General features: G+C 39.7%; 1 protein-coding gene across 3 annotated transcripts in view; it reads left to right on the forward strand.

The window, feature by feature from the left end:
- The window catches only part of Cdh11 (cadherin 11), a 148,985-nt gene that overhangs the window by 97,260 nt on the left and 26,800 nt on the right, over positions 1–24,925 (forward strand). For all 3 annotated transcript variants that reach the window (XM_015488653.2, XM_048792052.1, XM_048792051.1), the window contains 6 exons: positions 4,527–4,932; positions 8,930–9,224; positions 12,171–12,290; positions 14,060–14,227; positions 17,232–17,419; positions 23,156–23,409. In XM_015488653.2, coding sequence (XP_015344139.1) covers positions 4,705–4,932; positions 8,930–9,224; positions 12,171–12,290; positions 14,060–14,227; positions 17,232–17,419; positions 23,156–23,409 — 1,253 coding nt within the window. In that variant the 5' untranslated portion in view covers positions 4,527–4,704. The remainder of the gene's footprint in view (positions 1–4,526; positions 4,933–8,929; positions 9,225–12,170; positions 12,291–14,059; positions 14,228–17,231; positions 17,420–23,155; positions 23,410–24,925) is intronic.

Raw genomic sequence — 24,925 nt, forward strand, 5'->3', positions numbered from 1 at the left:
TTAATTTGCATAATAGAATCAAATTGGTTACAAAGCTGTGTTTGTTGAAGGGGAGATCAGAGCTCCTGAGCTCACCAACAAGGGGACTTTACCCATACAGAATGGATTGTGATTCTAGTGCGGGCCTTGGTAATATCCTTCATTAATGATAACCTGTCTTTAGCTACCTAGAAATAAAAAAGAATGGGTCCGTCTTCTCTGATCCTTCCAGCTCTGTAGGGAGGAGAGAGCTGAAATTTCAAATCCGTTTCCTTTTTGTTAAGTGCTTTTGTCTTTCCTTCTCTACCCTGTAACAATTTCCAGCGGGAGTCCAAATATACTTAAACACCCGTATATGTCATTTTCTTTTACAGAGACAAAAGCAGGCACAGCAAGAGAGTTTTATGCTCAGGGCGCAGTAGCTTATGATGGGCTATCTGCTCTCAAGATAGAGGGGAGAGCTTTCCATCTAGGGCTGGTGGTTTTGCAAATCCATTTTCCTGTCATGTTATTACTCCTGTGACTTTCAACAACATCTATTTTTCCCTCCAAGCAATATGCTCCCTTCATAAAATAGAGCCCTCCTATATGTTTTAGAGGAACCCCAATGCTTAGGCATTATGGAAAGTGCTTTAATGGAAAGATTGTTCAAGAACTTCCCTGGGGGTCTTTATTAAAGCTAATTAGAACACTGATATATTTTCCTAATTATTACCAACATCAAGGTCTTCTTAGGAGGGAGGTCTCCTATTAATTTTCATGAGAGATTCCTGCAAAGTTTCTACCACTGAATACATCAATCACTTCTCCAGATTCTAGAAACATTTCCTTAAAAAAAAAAAAAGAACAGAAAAACAAAACCTGAAGAAAGGATTCTTGAGTACATTTTAACTTATATATTCATATTTAACCTGTAAGTGTAGAAATTCTGAAAGATGAAAAAATATTAAAAAACAAAGCTTAACTTTTGTGCACTATGAATTCATTAAGGCGTGGGTGTACATTTGTGTGGGTGGGCTGATATAATTACTTCCTGTTCCTCTTTGGTCTTGCTATGAAATGCTTTCTCTTTTTTTCTTTTGGGTTTAATTCATAGTTTTTGTCATAGCCTACCCCAAGCCTTCCTGCTCGTGTAACTTAAATTATTGTCATGGTCAGTCTATTATGTGTTCCTGGGGATGTGTTTCTACAATCTGATCCCCAGTCTTTTCTCAAACAGGCATGACAGGTGGAATCATAGGGATAGGAATGTAGGTACTGGGGCAAAATGCAGGGGGTTCAATCTCAGCTCCCCTCCTTCTTAGCTCTGTAACCTGTGTGAGTTAGTTTTTCTTGGTGCACCTCAGACTACTTATTTGTAAAACAGGAATAACATTTGTACTACTTTGTAGAGTTGTTGGAATGATTGGGTGACTCAATTCATGGAAATCCCTTGCAAGAACATTTAGCAGATAGCACCTGAGAAATGTTATCTATTTTTCAATATTTTCATTATAATATTATTGTTGATGTACACCCAATTACTGGCTTACTTCCCATATTCAGGTGGATGCTAGGTTATCATTTTTATTACAGTGCCCATATAATTTCCTTATGAAATACAAAAGAAATGGAAAGAGATATTAATTCACTGATTAGCAGCAGACTAACTAGACCCAGATGGCATGGGTTCAAATCCCAGCTCACCTCTTACCAGAAGCCTAACCTAGCACAAATTTCTTTTTCGTTTCTTTTCTTTTTTTTTTTTAATCTGGACCTCAGTTTCCTTCTCCTTTCAAACAAGAAGCATGTCCATTTACAAGATTGCTATAGAAATCAACAGACACATTAATATTTGTAAAGCTTTTAGAATAATGGTTATAAAAATACTTTTGTAAATAGATTTTCCTTCTCAAAGTGAATAAACAAAAAGTGATAAAAATCCATCTTATACAAAGCTAGAGGAATCATTAAAAATTTTTATATATTGCATAGTCATCTTAGCACTTAACATAATGAATTTGGACAATGACATTCACAAGCAAGTTGATTTCACTGTCTTTTCCAACAGAAATAAGCAGACAGTTTTACCGTCTAACAAAGGGTAAGGTTGATTATTTATTGGTCATATGGAAACTCTTAAACGCATTAACATTAAGCTAGATTGTTTTTCTTAAAAAGGGGGAAAAAAGTTGTCATCTAGTTTCAACACTTTGGTGTCAGAAATAATTGTACTTTACAGCAAAATGGCAGCCAGAATAGAGAGGTGCAGAAATATCGACTTTAATTAAACCCTTTCTTTCAAATACACTTCACAGTTTATATGCAAGAATAATTTATCACCATGTGAATGAACGTTTAATACTTGGCATGGTACAAAATGGGCAGGGATCTCACAGCACCATATGTTCTGCCTTTTCTCTTGCTTCTTGGATTTCTATAGAGGCAATATTAATTTTGAACTTGAAGTATGTGGTTTAAATCGTATGTTCGAATTTTGTGGATGGACTGCTTTGAGCTCAGATCCCAGGTATATATCAAATAAGATATAAACTCAACTATTAAGAGGCTGATTTCCAGTCTAGTAAAGACATAGTACATGAGTCAGGGGGAAAAATTGGCCCCCACCATCTCTCATCAGAGCTCCAACCACGAATATGAAGATGGAGGCCTGTATAGAGAATTTCAATCAAGGGCTTCATTTTGCCGAGAATGAAGCAGATTGTCACAAAAGGGAAAATAATGAGGTTCCATGATAAACTGGAGCAGATTCCCACCCAGTCTCACTCTTCCCCATGTAAGCCCAGAGACCTTCCTGTTGCTTCCTATTTTCCTCATTTTGGGATCTCACCACTTCCGGGGCCTCTCTGTGCTCTTTCCACATTGTCTGTTTGGCTTGCTATATAAAAAACATTTAGTGTCTTATTAAAATGTTGCGTTTAAGGTTGAAACTGTTAAATGGCAAACACTTCATTTTTGACCCGCCTTTTTTTCTCTCTTACACTTTTACCCACCCATGTGCCCATATATCACAAATCTTGAATATTATACTTTCTATTATTTGAGAAGTAACTATCATGCTACCATCACAAGTGATGTTGAGAACAATGATTGGACTCCTGAAATTATCTTGTATCTATAAGTTCCCCAAATATCATTTTGCCATATTACAAAAAAAGAAAAGAAAAAAGAGGGGGCCTGGCTTGGCAGAGTCAAAGACCATCAGAAGGGAAGGAATTAGAACAAATTGGAATTCCTCTAATTCCTTTAGTTCTTAGACTACCAAGGCCAAATCGCTATGGTATCCTGAGTTATTCCTGTTCTTCAATTTCTCCCTTAGAGAAAGCACGTCTTCTGGGCACCTCCATCTGCACTCACCCCTAAAGCAAGGGAGACTGCAGGCTTAGATTGTGGCCCTCTAGGAAAAGTGGAAGCATACCAACATGTGTCAGTTTTCCACTCGGTCTTCAGTCTTATGTGGGTGCAAAAGTTCTCGTCCTCCTTGTCATTCACAGGAGACCCCAGGGGCTCATAGTAACTGATTGACATGTCCAAGGTCACTCATAAGACCTAGAAGTGGTATTTCAATTCAGGCCTATCTGATCTTCAAGTCTAATTACCTTCCACAGTTATTGCCCATCATCCTTGGGATAGGACCTGAACTCTCGTCTCTATCATGCTCCATTGGCTGCTTTCCTTACATTTTCCAGTCATGCTAAAGTCTTGGAATATGTTGTGCCTTTCACTACCTGTAGGGTTAGGGTCATGCTGGTCCTTCTGTAAGGTATCCTGTTTTAGTCAGCTTTTTTCGACACTGTGAGCAAAAGACCCGACCAGGACAATTGTAGAGAAGGAAAAGTTTATTTGGAGACTTACCGTTTCAGAGGTCTCAATCTATATACAGCAGACTCCATTCCTCAGGGCTCAAGGTGAGGCTGAACATCATGGCAGAAGAGTGTGGCAGAGGGAAGCAAAGAGATCTACCCTCACCAGATACAAAATATATAGCATGATGTCCTGCCCCAATGACCCAACTCTTAACCTCATAAACCAATCATTTCTCATCTGAACCTTCTTGCGTTGTCTCACACGTGAGCTGTTGTGGGGATACCTTACATCCAAACCAGAATATATCCCATTCTTTCCCTTCTTGTGCTCATCCATTCTACCCTCTAGATAATCTGCCTTAATTGCCCTAGTCTCTGCCATCTCTAGTTTGGATTCTCTATTCCTCTCCTGGGCTTTCATAATACTCCAAGTTGATCTATTACAAGAACTTAACCAAACACATGCACAATCAATTACACTAACAGATAAATACCGCAAACCAGGTATTGTGCTAAGAGACTTTATGTGTATTACTCATTTAATCCCTGTGACAACCTTGCAATGAGTAGGATTCTTATCCCCGTTTCATAAATGAGTGAGTTGAACTCAGAAGAAATCAATTAACTTTCCCTAGGCTGACAAGTGGTAAGACTGACACTCAAACCTAACTGTTTACTAAATGGAAATGAAATGAGGTGAGGGTGAAGCCTGCAGCTAATCAAACCTCTCTTTGCTTGCAGAAGCCGCCTGGGGAAGTGGGCAGCCCTGACGTGATGTGCTCAGAGAGCGAAGACCTTCCGTTCCAGGAGAGGTCTGCTTGATGTACCCCGGAGACTTACCATAGGAAAGGCATACCACTCGTCTGGGCTGGCGGAAGGGTGACAGCTGCATTCTCCTGTGCCTACCACATAACCAAAAATGAAGGAGAACTACTGTTTACAAGCCGCGCTGGTGTGCCTGAGCATGCTGTGCCACAGCCAGGCATTTGCTCTGGAGCGACGAAGCCACCTGCGGCCCTCGTTCTATGGACATCATGAGAAGGGCAAGGAGGGGCAGGTGCTGCAACGCTCCAAAAGAGGCTGGGTCTGGAACCAGTTCTTTGTGATAGAGGAGTACACCGGGCCTGACCCTGTGCTCGTGGGCAGGGTAAGTTGACTTTCATGTGGCATTTACCTGTTTCCCTCCCCCATGGGAACAATACCATATGGACAATAAAAATCAAAAACAAATAGGGAAAACACACAGGTTCTGACATCAGTGAAAACCTAACATCATGTACACACATCCTCTCAGTCTTTCCCCAAGATATAAACTTACTCATGTTTCCCACTTAATGCAATACCATATTTTTTTTTTTTCTAAAGGCTGCTTCATAGTCTACTGTAATGGAACTGATCATAATTTATTTAATCATTCTCCAACTGGGGGCATTTCCTTGATCACGTTCTTCCCACCAACTCAGCTACCTTTCCTTTGTATTTTCGTAACTCTCTTTGTGCTTTTTATCATACCTTGCTTTGCTGTATTATACATATCTATAGGTTTCTCTCTTTCTCACTAAACCCCAAGATACTCTGCATCAGAGAAAGGGTTGTGCTTGTGTCTCCGGGTTCTGGTTCTAAGCCTGACTTTGAAGAGATCAGTGAAGGGGTGTCACAGGATGGGCATAATTTTATCCCTGTTGCTCTAGGGATGGGAAATCCCATGGGAGATGGTTTCAGATTCCTAGCCATACTCAGGTTCTGCCTGTTTTGTGTAGCATTACCAAAAAAGCTTTAAGGGTAGAGGGTCCAAAACATATTTGGGAAACTGACTTGCCACTATCATTTATGGTAAAATACGCAGGTATTTTTCAGATGATAGTGATATGAATGACAAGAAGATTGTTATTTATAAGCATCAGAAGTGAAATCCTACTATGTGTAGGTGTAGTGCTAGGCATGTGTTTAACCAGGTTAAAAATAATTCCTGGCTTGAAAGAGTTTGGAGTGTAGGGGGAAAGACACAGTCTCCTCAGCAGTCAAAAGAGAAAAACTAAAATGAGAAGGAAGATGGATGAAATTCAATAAAAGGACAACTTAGGATCTAAAAGATGAGCAGAAGTTACTCAACAAAGGGGGAAAGAGGCAAGGGCAGAGGTCTGGGGCATTTTTGAACCCATTGGATTCCAACAAGGTTATCTTCTTTGTTCCTTAACATAAGGAAAACACTTCATATCTATATCATTGGCATACTTGGAGGGGATTAGGGAGCCTCAGTAATATTGCTTAGGGTTGGGAACATGTTTTTGAAAAAAAAAATGTACCAAAGGAATTTTATTTATTTGTACCCAAAATGAAAAGCTGTGGATATAGCCCCAGGAGGTGGAAATTCTATTAAGTAGAAGACACAGTCTCTAGACTTGAGCTGAGGCAGAGGTTATGTAGCTTGAGCCCTGTGTAGAGTTCCATGTGAATAGTTCCGAGAAGACAGAACCTGCTGCCGTGGGACTTTCTCACTGGGGATCCATGATGTGTTACAGTGGGAGGGCTACACAGAGGGCAGGATCTGGGGAGCCATGTCATCATCTCTGTGGACCCAGCCATGATCATGGCTACTCGAAGGGAACACAGGAAAAAGGGGGAGTCAAAGTGTGTCCACACCTCACACCTGAGCATGAGCCTCATGTCAGAATGGATGTGGGCGGGAAAAACTGGCTGCATCATATGAATTTTCCTTTTGAAATGGTGCTGGGCTAGTTCCCCATAAATCAGAGCAATCGAGAAGCTGACTTGTTCTGTAACAACCTTTCATTTGACGACATTCAAGGTTGAATGCTTCAAGATTCCCTGAAAAAGTCAAATTTGGCAAACCATAGAGTTTCAGATGTCTTGTACGAAATGCAGTCTGCGTCGTGCTGTGCCGTGCTGAGGAGGGAGACCGTCCGTCCGTGAGTCAGGACTTGGCTAGGCGCAGGGGCAGCGACTGATCCCTTGACAGCATCCACTCATTGCCCAAACTGGTTTCTGTGTGAAGCCTGATAAATATCATTGTCAGTCCTGGAACTCCTCTTTGTAAGAGAGAAAGGGAATTCATATCTGACTTGCAAATCTGAAAACAAAGTAGGAAAAAAAAACTCGAGGAGGAGTGTATTCTGTAAAATTTCAGTTCTTTGGCTGCTCATGAAATTTCTCGGTTTAATTCCTAAGGAACGTGTCAGATTCATATGCCTTTTAGGAAGGCCTCCACAAACTTTCAGTCTCTGGCTACTTTGACTTGTTTCTTCATTCCTCAGCCACAGGACAGATCCCCTAACTTTTGACAATTCTGAAGCAGAGAATACAAAGGAACACACCCCACCACCCTGGGAAGGGACGGGGGCAGGGAGGGAGGGACCTTGCCTCTGTATGGGAAAATGTATGAAGATTGGAGCAATTCTGTCCATCCGTTATAGGCCATCAAATAACTTTCTATGTTATTCCCAAATGGTCTTGTTCTTTGAAAGTGTGTCAGCCACGATTTCACAACAACACACAGCTCGTGGTGAATAAGAAATTCTGAAGTAAAGTTTTTTTTTCTTCCCTGAGACATCAGTGTGGTCTAAAAACATCGTGACCTTTGTAATACCTACCCCATATATTCCTCTGAACTGAAATATTTGGTGTACTTGAAACACCACGAATCCATTAGGTATCTTTGGGGAAACTGAAATAATATGGAAATTTTAAAAAGCTTCATGTTCAATCTTGCTTTGTGACGGGGCCGGCTCTCTATGCTTTGTGTTTCATAGTCATAATTATATTTAGAGTAGTAATAATCCATTAGCATTAATAATACTATTAACATTGTTAATTTTAAATATAATTAGTAATAACAATTATTATTTTTATTATTGTAAATGTCATTTGGATAAAACATTTCAGCTTGCCATGGGTTTTCTTATATAGCAGGGAGAATCAAGGGCTTCTTGTTCACTTGCCTACTGTGGAAGCCTATGAGAACAGGAAAAATAATGCTTCTCTTTTCCCACAAAGAGCATCATGAGGGTCAAACAACTCAAATTAGGATGAAGCCTTCCGAAATTGAAATGGAACAACAAAGTGTGGAGAGTTCGTTGCACAGGAAAATCAGATGAGGTCTTTGGAGGTAGTTCATGTTCCAAAGTAGGGCTGACTCAAGGTCATAAGATACAGGGCTGGTAATCAAGGAACCTGGGTGATTTCTTAGCCTGGCAAGTATGGATTTAGGAAGGTGTCACCTTGTCTCTAGGCTTTGTCCAGAGGGAGAAACCTCAAGGATTTTAAGGTTGTTTCTAGGGTCTATGGAATTGCACATGTATTACCCCATCCCACTTGACCATCCTCTGTGGTCAGAATGGGATCTCCTTCTATGAAGACATATCCCCAGATATGTCTGCATATCAGAGTGCTGCACAACGGTGATTCTGCAGAGATTTGATCAGTTGAATTGTTAGAGGTAACAAAATCCTAGACACACCCCAAAGGTCCCTTGAAGAGGAGGGCCAAAAGAGATGATAATAATATGCACACTGTGGGTGTGGTAGACCTAGATATATCCACACGGAAAGGCACCTGAATTTGCTGTTAGAGGAAAATGGCAAGGCGAGGAATGAAGTGAGTGCTATGACCTTTATTGGGTAAAAATAAGCTAGGACACATGTGAATGAAGATGAGAATATGTTCCAGAGGATGCACATGAATCTAATAACAATGATGACTTGTGAGCAGAGAAGATGAAGGAGAAGGATCCAGAAATAAGAGAAAGGCTTATAATTGCATAAATGCATTTTAAAAATATGATGCATTTCTTTCAAAATGAATATTATGATATATGTGTATGTGTGTATATTTTGTATGTGTGTATGTGTATGGAAAGAAGGAAAGAAGAGAATGAGTCTTAGAATAAAAAAGAAAAAATGGCTGAATCTTGGCCTGTTTGTTCCTCAGCTATGTGACCCTGGCCAAGGCAAAGATCTTCCTTAAGATTCTGTCTCTTCATTTGTAAAATAAGGGTGAACTCTTATGATGTGTGTATGTGTGCACATGCACATATATGTGTGCAGAGATTGCAGCAGTCAGCGTGGGTCACTTTCTCCCTGCTCCACCACTTGTGAAATTACAAATCTCCGTTTCTTTTTTCCTAGCTTCATTCTGATATTGACTCTGGTGATGGGAACATTAAATACATTCTCTCAGGTGAAGGAGCCGGAACCATTTTTGTGATTGATGACAAATCAGGGAACATTCATGCCACCAAGACTTTGGACCGAGAGGAGAGAGCCCAGTACACACTGATGGCTCAGGCAGTGGACAGGGACACCAACCGGCCACTGGAACCACCATCGGAATTCATCGTCAAGGTCCAGGACATTAATGACAACCCTCCGGAGTTTCTGCATGAGACCTATCATGCCAATGTGCCTGAGAGGTCCAATGTGGGTGCGTAAGTGGGGAAGACCTGCTCCACTTTCTTACCTGGTGTCCCTGCAAGTGGCCAGTTTGGTGCCTGTCCTCCCCAGTCAGGAAGTAGACCTTGTGCTATATCTTTTGTGGATAAATAACAAACCCCAATTTTTCACTGATGTAGTGGGAAGTTCAAATGGATTTGAGGTATTAGAGCTTAAGTTTTTTAAAGGACAAAGAAGAGGGAAGAATGTAATTGAGTCTGGGTAATTTTGACCTTTGTATTCTCAGGTGTATGAACCAGAATCAATTATATCTAGTCTCTTATCCTTCGTTTTCTCTTCTGTGAAATAGGAATGGGCCATATTGGTTGGTGTTCAGTAAATAATAGCAATGGTAGTCTTTGTTGGATGGAGACCATATAATAATATTTTATCTAATTTTTTTTCAGGGTGGGTATAGTGGAGATTGAATCCAGGGGCATTTAAACACTAACCACATCTCAACCCTTTTAATTTTTTTTTTGTTTTGAGACAGGGTCTCACTAAGTTGCTGAGGGCCTTGTCAAGTTTCTGTGGTCATCCTCAAACTTGTGATCCCCTTGCCTCAGCCTTCCGATTTGTTGGGATTATAGGTGTGCACCACCGTGCCCAGCTTTATTTAAAATTTTTTATGTGATTACATAATTATTTATTTGCAATGTACCAGGTCCAACTGCGTCTATTTTATAGATTAGAAACACAAGGCAGAAGTAGGTTAAATAATTTACCCAGGGTCATCTGCATGATTAAGTGGATCCAGAATGCACAGTTCACTACACTTCACCACATTATGATACCTGTGGATTTAGAAGTAGGTGTGTCATTCCAGTGTGTTTGAAGGCACACTGCATTGCTAAGTGGTAGGACTCTGAAGGCATTCTTCATCTGGCCACCTTCTGGTGATAACTTTCGTTTGGCTTTCTAGCACACATGCAATTGAAGTCTTTTGACAAGCATACCTCAGATGAGAAAAGGTCCGTCTTTCACACGGTGGGCAGGCCTCTTCTGATCAGGGGTACATGTGATCACATGAGCTCAAAGGAATGTAGGCACCATCAGCATCAAACAGTCCATTTTGATGAATGAGCAAACCAAGTCCTAAGTATGGGGGTCAGCCGACTCAAGATTGTTAGATGTGTCCTGACAGCCCAGAGGCCCTCCCACTCTGCATATGGGAGCCTCTCGGATCCTCCTTCCTCTTCCAAGTAAATTCAAGCTCTTCTCATACTTTGTGAAATCAGGTCAAGCCATTTTCCAACCTCTTCCCTTCCCACTTCCCACAGAGGATTTTTTTTTTTTAACTTTCTCAATAAACAGGTCTGGATTCTACTGAGAAATAATAGACATCAACTAAATCTGTATAAATAGGGGACAGCAGAGTCAGGAACTGAGCTGCGAGGACAGCAGAGAGGTGGTATGGGAAAGCCAGCTATCTAAAAGGATATCCCACAGGAATTTTTATTGTTCTCAGCCCTATGGTCCTGGATGCTTAGGTATAGCACCCAGATTGTCCACAATGGCATATAAAAGTGGAGTCCTGGGTGTCAGACAGTACTGGGACACAATCCTTGCTGTACCTCTGACCAGGCACATGAACCCAGGCAACTTCTCATACCTTTCTAAGTTTGCATTTCATCATCCATAAAATAAGGTTAAGTAAAATGGATTTAAAATACAAAGAGTTGAAAAGCACTTAGCAAGAGTTTTAGAAGTAAATTAATCATGAAAATTAGTTATTTGCTTAGCTGTGATATGATCCTTTTCTCCTTTGTAAAGTCTCCATTGGAGATTTGAACTTGGGAAGAGTTCAAAAAAGACCATTCGCGTAAACAATGAATTATGGGAGGTAACCAGAAAAGAGTGAGATTTACTTGGAGAGGACATGAAAGTCACTGACAACAGTGTAAAGTAAGAACAGTTAGAAACAATGTCTCTGGGCCTCCTTGCCTCCCACACAGATCCTTCTTCTCTGATGAAAATGTCCGGAAGGAACCAGCTGTTTTCTTTGCTTGCTGAATTGGGGCTAGACTCTGACTCTGGCCATAAACAATTTGTGAAAGAGATCGCAAAACATCATACCTCTCACTCAAATGTCCCACAAGTAAAATGGATATAAAAAACACCCAACAGAGGAATTCTGGCAGAATGCATGGAATGAGTCCCAAATGGTGCCTGGTGCAGAGAGGTTGGGAAATTGACAATTTTCTACTTCCAGCTCCTCTTTCCTCTCTCCAGTGTGCCATACCCCAGATATTTGGTTCTTGTGAGCAGCAAAGAACAGTTCACTGGTTTATCCTCTTTGGGACCCATGAATGCATGCCTCAGATCACACTAGGTGCCTGCTGGTGAGGTCCTGTCATGTGGCTGCTAGACTGATTAGAGGTGGAAAGATGCTGTTTTCATGTCAGTAGGGAACAACGTTCTGCACAATATTTATAGCCATAAATTAATTAAAATGTAGTATTAGCCGCAATTTTATTACATGCAAGGCTACAATAAATGATATATTTATTGCCAGGCTACAGATGGAAGGTTGCACTCTGTCCTTTCATGAAACGCAATTCATCATTAATTTTCATTTATTATGCTCTTTGGGGAGATTTTTATTTAATTATTTGATATACTGAGCATTTCAATTGCATGAGCCTTAGAATGTTTGGGCAATGATGTTCGTATTATTATTTTAACTACTAAGCATAGCAGAATGTAATAGGAATATATAAAGTTTTGTTTTAAACCATGCAATTAAAAGGAACAGGAAAGAAAGAGAGAAGGAAGAAAGGGAAAAATCAAGATCACTTTGCATCTCAACTCCAGGAAATGGAGAATCTGTTGACTGTGAGGCCCTCCTCTGAGTTTCATTTTAAAATAAAACTTTGTAAACAAGAACATAATTTGAAAAGCCAAGGGATGTTTCTAATTAATTTATTCCCCTTTTCAGGAACATCAGTAATCCAGGTGACAGCTTCTGATGCAGATGATCCCACCTATGGAAACAGTGCTAAATTAGTGTACAGTATCCTTGAAGGACAGCCCTACTTTTCAGTGGAGGCACAGACAGGTACTGTAGAATGTCACTGTCATTGTGATTTGTGACGCATTGGGAATAAGGAGTTCACACCTGTTCACGAAACCTATTGGACTCCCAAGTTTTCCCAAATCTAAAATGAAAATAAAGAGGGCCACCTTAGAGGAATCGTGTGAGGATTAGACACTCCATGCATGTGCCTGGCAAACAGTTGGCTTACAGTGTGACATATTTATTATTGTTGTGTCTGTGTTTCACCTGGTTACCACAAATGATTCCAAACTTCAACTTGAATGTCAGAAAGGTCTTGAACTGTGGATCCAGATTAAGAGACCCCCACACTTGGAGCCTGGTGTAAATACCAGTAGCTCTCAAAGCATGCTTTGAAGACCACTGAGCAAGCTAGGGAGTGTCAGAGGAGGGTATTAATATTCATGTTGCCTCAGGAGAGAGACAGCACTTTCCCAATCTCCCCTGTTGTGAGCATAGATTACCAGTGGACATCAGCATCCAGAAAAATAATTTATACATTTCTTACAGAAAACAAGAGCAAACCAAAAAAGTGAATCAATACAATGACTGAAACAAAAAACAAAATCTGTCACTTTATTTATACCAAATTTAACTCTTGACTAGAATAAACATTACAATCCTACAAAGCTGATCATCCACAATATTATTTCAGGGGCCTGTATGTCCCATTGTTTTAAAAGACATTTACCAATAATCTGTGCCTCTTCTTATCACTAATTTGATAACATATGTATATGTATGTGTATACATAGCCTACCAGATATTGTTCATTTCCTTGGTATAATTTCCTTTTACCTAAGTATTCATTTATTTGCTCAGAATATGATTTATGCAGTTAGTTGCTATGATTTCTCAAAGGCATTTCCCATAACCCTTTCCAGGTTAACCAAAAATACATATGGGACTTCATCTAGATTGTTGACATGTTAAAAATTGGAGCCTTCTTTGTCTCAGGGATGCACGAATAACTACTGGTTGGAACCTACCAAATTTTTTAACATATAAGGAAAAAAATGAGACCCAATGAGTTCTAGGGTATTTCCCAGAAACAGACAAGTGTTGGGGAGGAAGAGACAGATCAGGATTGAGTTTCTTCAGTGTTCCTTTTATACTTTTAGGACAAGTACAACCTTATCTTCAGAGAGAAAAACATTGCACATTCTCCTTGAGATTGAAGTGCAGAGTGGTCATGCCAATCATGTTCCAGTATCCAGGGATTATGATTAATTCAATCATGAATTTATCATTGTTGTCAGTGATAGTAGACAGGACATATTTGTATAAGCATTGCATATATTCCTAAATCATTTGTTTTGCTCTTTCAAAAAATTAATATTAGCATTTTACAGTATTCCGTGAAATATATGCCTCCCACTTTAAATTGAATATGAGCAATAAAAATGTTTCTAATGATCACATGTAGAGATAGATTTCCAAAAATCCTGCTAGAAGTTCATATGGGTTTAGCCATGGACAGCCATGCAAGCGGGAACTTAAACTTCAGAATTTTTACATATGAGAAAAATGAGGTTATTATTTGCATGCACAGTGAAGCAAACAAAATGAAAATTAATGCAGTTTACATAATCTTCATGATTTTCTTGAAAAGACACTGATGCTTCAGGTGTGGTTGCTTTCAGTTACAATTATCATGTTAAAATGACTTTTCTTTCAGGGAACAGGTTGTTTTCCTCATCCAGTGCTTAAAACATTTTATTGCTCTAATGTTATAAATGAGTATCTGTGATGTTTCCTGCTCACCTGCCCAGGTATCATCAGAACAGCCCTTCCCAACATGGACAGGGAGGCCAAGGAGGAGTATCACGTGGTGATCCAGGCCAAGGACATGGGTGGACACATGGGCGGACTCTCAGGGACAACCAAAGTGACGATCACACTGACTGATGTCAATGACAACCCACCAAAGTTTCCGCAGAGTAAGTAGGTGGGCTTGGCTTCACTGTTCAGCACTGCCACCAGCAGCCCCCCATCTATATTGACCCATTCCTGCTTTACTCAGCTTGTGAAAAGGAAAATGCAGAAAACTAGGAGCTCTTTATGTCATTCTTGCAGAAAGCAAAGGCAAGATGACAACAACCACAAAACTTCAATGGAATAAAGGTAGTGGGACAAAGAGAAGGCGTGACAATTTCTATGACTTGTTTTGCTAGGGATTTTATCTACTAACACTGTGATCTAGTATTTAACCTTCCTCTGTCTTAATATTCTTATTACTAACCTGGATATGATAATATCTAAATCAATCATTCATTACTATGTAACAAACTGCCTATGAGTTTTTTGTTTGTTTGTTTTATCATGCGTCTGTAATTTGGACAAGGCTTATAGGACATGGTTTTTCCCTGTTTTCCACAGTATCAGCTGGGCTCAGCCCCACTGAGGCTGGAAGATCGACTTCCAACATAGCTTTCTCACATGTCTAGTGGGCCCATATTGATTTTTGGCTCCTCTCCCTGTAAACTTTCGGTGGCTGGGTCCCAAAGACAAGAGCCCCAAGGACACCAGACAGAAACTGCATTGCCTCTTGTGACCTAGCCTCTTGAAGTCACATCGCATCCTTTCCAGTGTGGTCAGAAGGCTACCACAAGTGGAGTGGGGTTGCTATAGACCACACCTTTCCATTGGAGGACCGTCAAAGTCATGTTGAAGGAAAAGTGTGTGGGATAGGAATTATTTCTTGACCTCTTTGTGAAAATGTGATCTTCCATAGTATCTAATTGGTAGGATTACAGTTAGGACTACAAAAGCTAGTGTAAAGTCTTAAAATGACAAACGAACATTAGCCACTGTTATCTGGGTTGTTCTAAAAAGTTTATAGAATTGCTGAGGGAATTAAAAAATGATTTTGGAAGGTTGTGATTAATAATTGTGATTACAACAACCACCTTTTCTATTATTTAATGATTAGTCATTAATATTATAAATCCCTGCAAAAAACCCATATTTCACAGATAAAACTGTCTTCCATCAAAAGTGGCATAAGTTGCCAAAGGACTGTATCAAAGTCAAACTTTGAACACAAATCCACTCATGTACATGGAGATGAATAGCAGGGTAGGGTGGGATCATGATGCTAGTACTAGGGTGTGGGGTTCACCACAAAGGTATCTCTTTTTTGAGAAATCCATAAATTTATTACCAGAGAGATGGCACTGAAAATGTAAGAATAAAAAAGATAACCAAATGTGGCCCCAGAGAGGCACCATGGTTACTCAAAGCAGTCCAAAGAACAGTCTAGAAAATGGAAACATCAAGGTGGAAGATTAGAGGCAACATCAGTTCTCATAGGGTCTCCCAAATGGGGAAAAACTGCTTTGCCTGGTTAGGTACAAGATTCAGCATCATCAACAAGATTAAGGCCCATATAACATTTTAAAAGCCACATGCTTCATTATCCACACTATAATGTTGTTTGATGTGCTAGAAGGAGTATGGGCACATGGGATTATTAATGCATAGCTGTTATTGTTCTTGCTCATAGAGAATCCTATAGTAAAGTTACAGTGTAGCTGTACCAGCTGCACCAGTTTCATGGTCATGAACTTGAATGAGATTTGTAGGAACTCAACTTATACCAGGTTTTCTAAGCCTTTCCCTATGTTGGTGATTATCTATAGAAATTCCCACCATGTCTTTAACATGAAAGGCACATGAGATAAAATTGAATAGGGTTCTGAACTGAAAATATCCAAAGCCAAATAATATAAATACAGAGTATTGTAGGAAACTATGAAAGAGGAAAATAAAACATAAAGAATTTAACTCATGTGCCTTCCACTGCCTTTTTTACACAACTAAGCCACAACCTAGCTGCATACTATCATCTCCTAACAGAAGGCCCACTTGTCTCACCAGCTTTCTAGCTAATGTGTATATATCAGGGTGTTGCCATTGGCTTTCAGTGACTCCACAGTCACTGCTGCTCAGTCCCTTTGGTTGAGATTAGATATCTTCCTCTAAACATATTTGGCCTCATTCTTTAAAATCAATCTCTTTCTCCTTCTCACCCATACAGATTTATCTTACACTTGTGTGTTCACTCACATTCACACGCAAACACAAACACACTTACATGAATATATGTCACACATTCATCACACACAACATATTCAAACACACAACCACACACTTTCACACCCACTTGCACAACTCCCTTACCCATTCACACATACACACTTGCCCTCGCATAAATCATACACACATAACCACAACCCACTCATCACCCTAAACCCCTGGCAGTGCAATGACATTAGTGTGTACATATTTGTGGATTTTTGTTCTCTTTTGTGTATCTCCTCAAGGGAGAAATCTTGACTCTTGCCACTGAGTTTGTGCAGAATGGAACAGTGCCTCGCACATATTAGCTTTCCAAGAAATGTTGAATAAATATCTATGGAAGGGCCACACTGTGGGAAAACTTTTCAGAGAAGGTAGTGCTTCAGTTGGTGGCAGAAGAGCAAAAGTAAGAGGGGAGCCACATTCTGAGCTCAACGTGTCCTGACCTTGAAAGTTAAAATTCGCATTTGATTTTAAAATAAATAGGGAGCTGTCAATGTCTTTTAAATAGTGAAGGGTATTTTAGTTTATTTGTTTTTTGGGGCAATTGGCAGTGCCAATTCCCACCATTCTCTGTTGAGAAATGTAACTGAATGTGGCTCTCCTGCTTCACATGTGGCAGGTGACCTCAGCATCTCACCCAGGACTCCAATATTGTTTTATCATCCTTTGTAGAGAGCATTCTTCTGGCAAGAAGGCCATCTGGGACCTTCTTCCCAGCCATTCACTTCTTTCATGTTTTCAATCAATAGAAAGTTCAATTTCAAACCCTTTGAGAAATTTATTGGGATTCAATGAAATCTGAAGTCTTACAGCTGCCAAATAAAAAGGAAAATAAGAGTAGATGTCGTCTTCTACCTCTAGGCGTATACCAGATGTCTGTATCCGAAGCAGCTGTCCCCGGAGAGGAAGTAGGCAGAGTGAAGGCTAAAGACCCAGACATTGGAGAAAATGGCTTAGTCACATACAACATCGTTGATGGAGACGGTATGGAGCTCTTTGAAATCACCACGGACTATGAAACACAGGAAGGCGTGGTAAAGCTGAAAAAGGTGAGTTAGGGTGGAGGGATGGCTCAGGTCACTGATGTGGTTTGTTCTGCCCAGGTGACGCTGAAGGTGACAGGGAATGGAAGGTGAAGAAAAGAGGATGTGAGAGACACTTGCTTTGCAGTCAAGTGCTGAGCTCTGGGGAAATACCATGTTCCTTCCTGTTACTGCCCAGGGAGCTGACAAATCGTGCCCATGATTCCATGAGGTTGCTAATTAGATGGCCTATGTTTGGGCACCGTTCTCTAGTGAATGGAAGACAGTTAGAGGAAGCCTGCATTTTGTAAAAGCAGCCCTGAGCTCCATTGGCCCTCCCCACTGAGCCTGTTAACATAGGTTGTTCAGAACCCCTCTTATTTCAAACATCCAAATTCACTGCTTCTGCTGGGCTCTTTTTGAAACTTGATCCAATCAACTTCCTTCTTGACTTTCTTTCAGCATTGAACGTGGAGAAACAATAATAGACCCTCTACCACAGTCAGCTAGACCATCATTAGAAACACGTCTCTTGGATTAATTCGTTAGGAAGAGGAATTTATGATTTCCTCTAATTTTCTTTTATAAATCTAACATTTATCCAGTATGAGCTCTTGGTCAGACATAGCCTGAACCTCTTCAAACATCTTCTCACTTATTTTTACATGGGGAAAAAAAAATCATGAGCAATGATGCCTCAACTTGATTTTAGAGACTGGGACTCCGATGGATTGAATAATTTGACCTGGTGACAGTCACACAGCCACAGATGTGGAATTCACGCCTAGCATATGTTAGTATAACTTCCTTCTTCAGATACTGTTGGAAATAACTCAGCCAGGAAGGGCTTATCAAGGAAGTTCAGATAAGATTCACTTTCAAGTGAAGAAGCAGTTAGTCACCGTGTACTCTAAAATGGTCCCCTCTCCTGCCCCCTGATTTACCACTTGAGAAATCAACACCTTTCCATCATCAAAGTGTATGGAGCATTAAATCTGAATTGAAGGATGGGATTACCTTGGTTTTAATCAAGCGTTCATTTTCTACTTGGTTTTGTAGCATGAATATTAAACTTCTTGGTGTAAAGGGAAAGATTGGACTGTAACACTGATAAAAAATTAATTTGAAGAATCAAAAAAATTTTAAAAAGGGCCAGTAGCTGGAGAGAAGAGAAGACAAGTGTGGGGTGGCAGAAGACGGGTTCTGGGAGAAATCTATCAGCTGGGGGAAAAAGAAGTAGTGTGTTCCGGAAAGCTGTTTTTTCATGACATTGGAAAGTATGTTGGGTTTGGCGAAAATAGGGAATGCAGAAGAAAGAGAAAGGAAAAGGTGATTGTCCTGAAAGAGTGAAAGAAATGGGGAATAAAGAAGTGGAGTGAGCCCTGGATAGTTGAAAAAGTCTACATGAATGATGATGAATGGTATGATTGAGGAAGACTAATTATCAGCCCCAAGGGGATAGGATATTCTTTTTTTTTCTACTTTGGAATAGTAGCTGTGTGAATTGTGTGTGTCGCCTCAAGCTGTCAACTTACTTTGTTAATTAATATTACTGTCCCTCCTGCTTGACACTAACATGAACATTCCATCCTTTGCTTGAGTAATTGGATAGTTGGTTATGCTAAGGTTGTCACCTGTTTTTAGAGTATTCCGGACATAAACACACACTGTGTCTCTAAAATTTTAAAACATTTAAATCACCCCTGTGGATCTCACACATGGCAAATGAGCTCGCTACAGATGATTAATTTGTGCACTCCCCTTATTCCTATATTGATTTCAGTAAATGAAATACTCTTCTCTGAAACAATGATGTTTAAGTTTAAAACAATGTAAAGGAACATTTGGTTTAACTTGTAGCACAACGTTTCAAATGTTCACCATAAAGAAAAAAAAATCAAAGGTTAATTTAACACAGTAAAACTGTAGGTCCTTGTGGAAGTTATCATACACAATTTAATAAAAGAGTATGAAGAGCTCATGGGGACATTTTTGCATTTTAAGGATATTCTTTATTACAGTATTTTAATTCATTTCTTAATATATTCTTCCACCAAGAGTCATAGAGTTCATATTATTTACCAGTCAGGGATTTTGGGAAAGCTAGAAACCTAAAATAGAAGAGATAGAGTCCTGGCCACGGGGGTGGGGGTGGGGGTGTCACAGTTGAACAGGACAATTCAGTGAGAAGAGAATCAAAATAGAAGGGGTTTTCTCAGCCTTGGCATTATTGGCATTTCAGGCTGGGTAATCCTTTGTTGTAAGGGGCTCTTCTGTGCACTATACGATGTCCGGAGAACCTGGGCTTCTCCTCACTAGAGGTCAGTAAGTACACATTCCACTTCACCCCAACAGGGATGATAACAACAACAACAACAACAAAAATAGCTCTACACATTGCCAAATATCCCTGGAGTGACTGAGAGCAAAATCTTTCCCCAGTTGAAAATCAACTGCAATTTCAAATGACTTCAAAGAAAAGCAGTTCTTGAGTTGAGTCTTGATAACTGAATAGGATTTTTCCAGACAGATAAAGAGAGAAAAGGCAAAAAAGAGAGCTCATGAAGGACTGGTTTCAATGAAAACAGGACATGGTTAAGAGGCTGCGATGCATTTGGTGTTAGAGTCTTGAGACAGGTGCAGAGGGACCAAATGAAAAATGTTTGTTGGAATTCAAGGGCATTATGAAAAGAAAAAAAAATGAAACAGAAAAGGTAGTGGGCTGGTAGTGAAAGGGAAGAATTCAAGAAATGATTAATAGATACATTAATTCATTTTTTAATAGATTAAAAATTAAAAAAAATGTTTCTTGAGTTCTGTGTCAGGATTTAATAGTTAACTACAGAAAACCTGCTCTCAGGGTATTTAGCCGATCTCTATGCTTAGCTTAAAGACCTGTGTAAAATAAAAATGAGTCTTTTAGATGCTATTGCAGTCATCGGGCTGGGGCGGGGGGCAAAATCCAATCTGTTCACTGCAATACCTTGACCAAATGGGAATCCTATCGAATGTAGAGAAATCCCAGCAGTTTCTGAGCTGTTTATTTTCAACCAAATAAACTTGTGAAGCAGTGTGAAAGCATCCTTATAAGACATCTTAACTACTCTTTATTTAAATGAAACTATTTTTTACATCTGATTTTTTTTCTTTATGTGCTTTGGCCACATGTATTTAGATGTGGATCCATGGATCCATAACATTTAGCATGGTTGAAATCGTAGGGTGATATGATTTGTTAACTTAATGCCACATCATAAACATTTTACATGCTGTTATATAATATACATAATCATTTTTAATGACTACATAACATCCCATCCTATTGATGGACCATTATTTCCTTAATAAAATCTCACAGTTGGATTTGGTGTTTTGTGTGTACATTTCCCCCAGATTAGATATAACCCTCTGTTATATCTCACAAATATTATGCATTTTTGAATATTATTTGTTTGGTTTTTCTGTTGAATTAATCCCTCGGGGAGAATGTTCAGAGGTGGGGATTAGTAAACTAGGGGGTATTAAGATTTTTATGGCTTATGCAGTGTGTCGCCTCATTTAGCTTTATTTCAACTACTCATAACATAGATATAAATGTTCACATGGGAAACTACCTCAAATCCTTTTTGGAAGGAGGAAGGGAATAAACTGTAAATATATTCTTAAATTTTATGCATTTATCAGCTCTAGTCTTCATTCAGTCGAAACAGTTGATGCATATCATCCCCTGGTACAGCCATTCTTGGGCTTTGGAGCAGCAAAGATCAGCTGCTCCATAGATTCCTTTGGAATGCCCCTGTGCTAACTGAGAAGGCAGTGAGAGCTACTGAATGGCAGCTGAGACCATACAAATATGCCCGTGCTTGTTGAAAAGGACTTCATAAAGCAATGGGGCTTGTTCTGACTTCCAGAAGTCCCAGTAGAATCTCACCAACCTGGGAAAAGACCTTCTGGGCAAAATTGGAAAAAGACCTGAACGTCCAAGTTTGGGTTGATATGTATCAGTGAGACCCTAGCATCTCCATAGTCTTCTTAATATCGACAGACACATAATTCATTTTTTAATAGATTAAAAATTTAAAAAAATGTTTCTTGAGTTCTGACTCTGTGTCAGGATTTAATGGTTAACTACAGAAAACCTGTTTCCATTGGGAACATGTTTGGGTCCTTAGCTATAGGCCTACACACAAGTTCAAAAGGTTCTGCTTTATGGGCATTAGTCAGCTATCTGAACAAAATGTCACCTTTTCTGATTGCAAATTACCTGGTCTCAGAACTGTCATATTCAAGTTCTTGATTCTGTCTAGTAAAGTACAGAGATTTGTGAGAAACCTCAGCAATCTCATATCGTGAGCCTATAAACATCATTTATTTCTGCTTCTCAGGAGCATAGCCAAGGATAAAATAGCTGCTGGGTCCCACCCAGGATGATGGAGAGGCTGGGGACAGATTTAGCTGCAGGAAAAGGAAGTGTTCCCTGAGTGCTGAGATGTAGGTGGGAAGATGATAGGAGAAGCGCCAGGGATGTTGAATGTGTATGACCTTCCTGAATCGTCCTTGGTTTGGAGTTGTGCAGAAGTGGGCGGGACTAAGCTCCAAGCCTGCATGCCCATTCAAAATAAGTGTTTGCCAAGCAAATGAAACCATGTGATTGATATGCTAGCCTTAAAAGTTCAACTTTCCCCAAACATTTGGTAGTTCATCATCATCTAGAGTGCTGAGGAGTTGTTTTCCAGGCATGGAACCTTGCTTTTTTTGCCATGATTTTTCTTCTTACCCTTTGTTGACTGATTCATCTTACTTCCTCATTCAAAATTAAGATGTGTTTTCTGTTAATTCAAATGCTAATTTTCAGTTTCTTTGTATCTGTATAAAACGTCTGTAGTGCTTATACTTATTTTTCTTTAAATAGGCATTTATCATATATATATACATTTCTTCAAAGGGAAGCACTATCTTCGTTGTCTTGTCAATTACCATTAATAGAAGGCCACCTAAAAATGAATGCAATCAAAACAAAATTATATCCTTATAGTTTAGTTAGAGAGTTCCACCATAGACTCCCCCAAGGGACACTGGGAAACGCAATAGATACGTTAGCATTATTTTGAGATGTCCAGGATTCAATGAATTGGAAAAGGAATAATTGTATCAATAAGTTAATTATTGATACCACCTTCCCAGGTTATCCACAAACTACCTTAAGTAACATTTTGGGGACTACCTTAAGGGTTTCAGGCTTTGGGAAAAACAATCTGGTCAGAAACCTAAAACATGAGGTTGTCAATTATGTTTAAGCTGGATGTTTAGTGTTTGTGGTGTGGCACTCGAAAGGAACATCACATTATTTCATTACACTGGCTCAATTTCAGGGGGCGTTTTTATTACCAAGATTTTTATTACTTTAAATCTTTAATAACTTCAAAATTTATTTTTTTTCCTGTCTTAATTCCCTTCTTCTGGTGGCTTTGAATGACAGATTTGGACAACCATAGTGTTGCTATACAGGATGAGATTCCTGTTAGAAGGCATGATATTTCCTTGTCTGTCCTTCTCTTCGAATTATCCACTAAGCACACTCAACGTTTGAGCAATTGATTTGTCTGATTTTCTGATCAAATGGCACAGGTAATTGGATATTGAGTAGACACTGATTTTCTCTCTTTGAGGAACTATTTACTTTGCCCTATAAAACAATCAGCTCTTTCTCTTCCATTATTCTTTAAAGGAATTGGTTGTCAATCTTCTCTTCATTCTTGCCAGCCTGTAGATTTTGAAACCAAGAGAGCATATAGCTTGAAGGTAGAGGCAGCCAATGTGCACATCGACCCAAAGTTCATCAGCAATGGACCTTTCAAGGACACTGTGATGGTCAAGATTGCGGTAGAAGATGCTGATGAACCCCCCATGTTCTTGGCCCCAAGTTATATCCACGAAGTCCAAGAAAATGCAGCCGCTGGCACGGTGGTTGGGAGAGTGCATGCCAAAGATCCTGATGCTGCCAATAGCCCAATAAGGTAAAGATGCATTTATTTTAAAAGATTATATGGGGAATTTGCTGGAAAGAAGTTTGGGGGAACCACACTGTTTTGGTCAACTTTCTCGCTGAGTGATTTTAAGACCCAACCAGCACAATTGTAGAGGAGGAAAATTTAGAACTCAGTTTCAGAGGTCCACAGGGGGCTCCATTCCTCAGGGCTCGAGGTGAGGCAAAATATCACAACTGGAGAATTTGAAAGAGGAAAACGGCTCACATCACAGTGATCAGAAAGCAGAGGCAGAGACTCCATTCCCCAAATACAAATATATACCCCAAAGCCACACCCCAAATCCCACCTGCTCCAGTCATCCCCTACCACTTCAGTTACCACTCAGTTAATCCCTGTCAAGGGATTAAATCACTGATTGGGTCAAGGTTTTCACAGCCCAATCATTTCTCCTCTGAACCTTTTTGCTTTTGAATGATACCACATCTAAACCACAACACACACCATTCCATTCCAAAACTGTTCAGATTTTAACCTTCAATAAAATTTAAATAAGACTAAGATTTAGAAGACATGAGCTTCCCTTCACCTCAGCTACTAGCTTTTTGGATAGGTCTATTCAAGTGATATAATTTCTCTCTGGAGCAGATTTCCAAATGTATACTAAATGATATAACCTGATATAACCACCAGCTCGGCCTGTCTACGTTAATGAAGTCTGATAAAGTATAAATAGTGATTATGAAATAATTATAGTAATTATAATTTATTGAATATCTTTCTCTGCTCCAGTTACTCTAGATAGGTGTGTTTGAAATATGATCTGATTCGTCCCTTAACTTTATTGTTACTTGAATTGTTCCCTCTTAAATGGAGAGAAAATTGAAACTCTGTGAGATGTAGTGACTGGCCCAGAATGATACCATTTGTGAGCAAGAGGGTAGGGAAGGAAATTCTGTGGGATGGCTGCTGAGCTCCTTGAACAACTAACGATGGGCCAAATACCATTAGCATGTTTTTATCATAATGAATAACATGTGGGTTACTTAGAAATTATCCTGCTTCCCCAATCCCATCTGGTGAGGCTGATGATAAGGATGAGAGAGGAATAGGAATGGGGCTGAGAAGGGACTTGAGCCATGGATTAAGACATTCACTGTGTGGAAACTTACTTAACAGTTGCCTGAAACCTTCCCGGGACCATATTTTAGCATGTGCCTCCACCCCAAGGCTGCTCCTCCAATTTCTTTTTTGCCTAGATTCCTTCATCAGACTCTTTGCGGTCTCCCTGCCTCCAATTTCCCAGCCATTATTCTATCATCAGTCCTGTAGCCAGAGTGATCATTATAAGTGCACATCCAAATGTCATGCCATACCTCCAACAAAATGCCAGTGATGGAATTGTTCCACAATGCAGCCCCTCTCTGAAATAATCTAGACTCTTTTACTTGGTTTATGGATCTTCTTCAAATGCCCTCACCTCAGTGCCATTCTCTGAAGCACTTCTGCTCTCTCCCAATGCCCATTATTTACCTGTTCTTCCTGC

This window comes from Marmota marmota, unplaced genomic scaffold, assembly GCF_001458135.2.
Source record: "Marmota marmota marmota unplaced genomic scaffold, marMar, whole genome shotgun sequence".
In the NCBI taxonomy this organism is placed as follows: domain Eukaryota; kingdom Metazoa; phylum Chordata; class Mammalia; order Rodentia; family Sciuridae; genus Marmota; species Marmota marmota.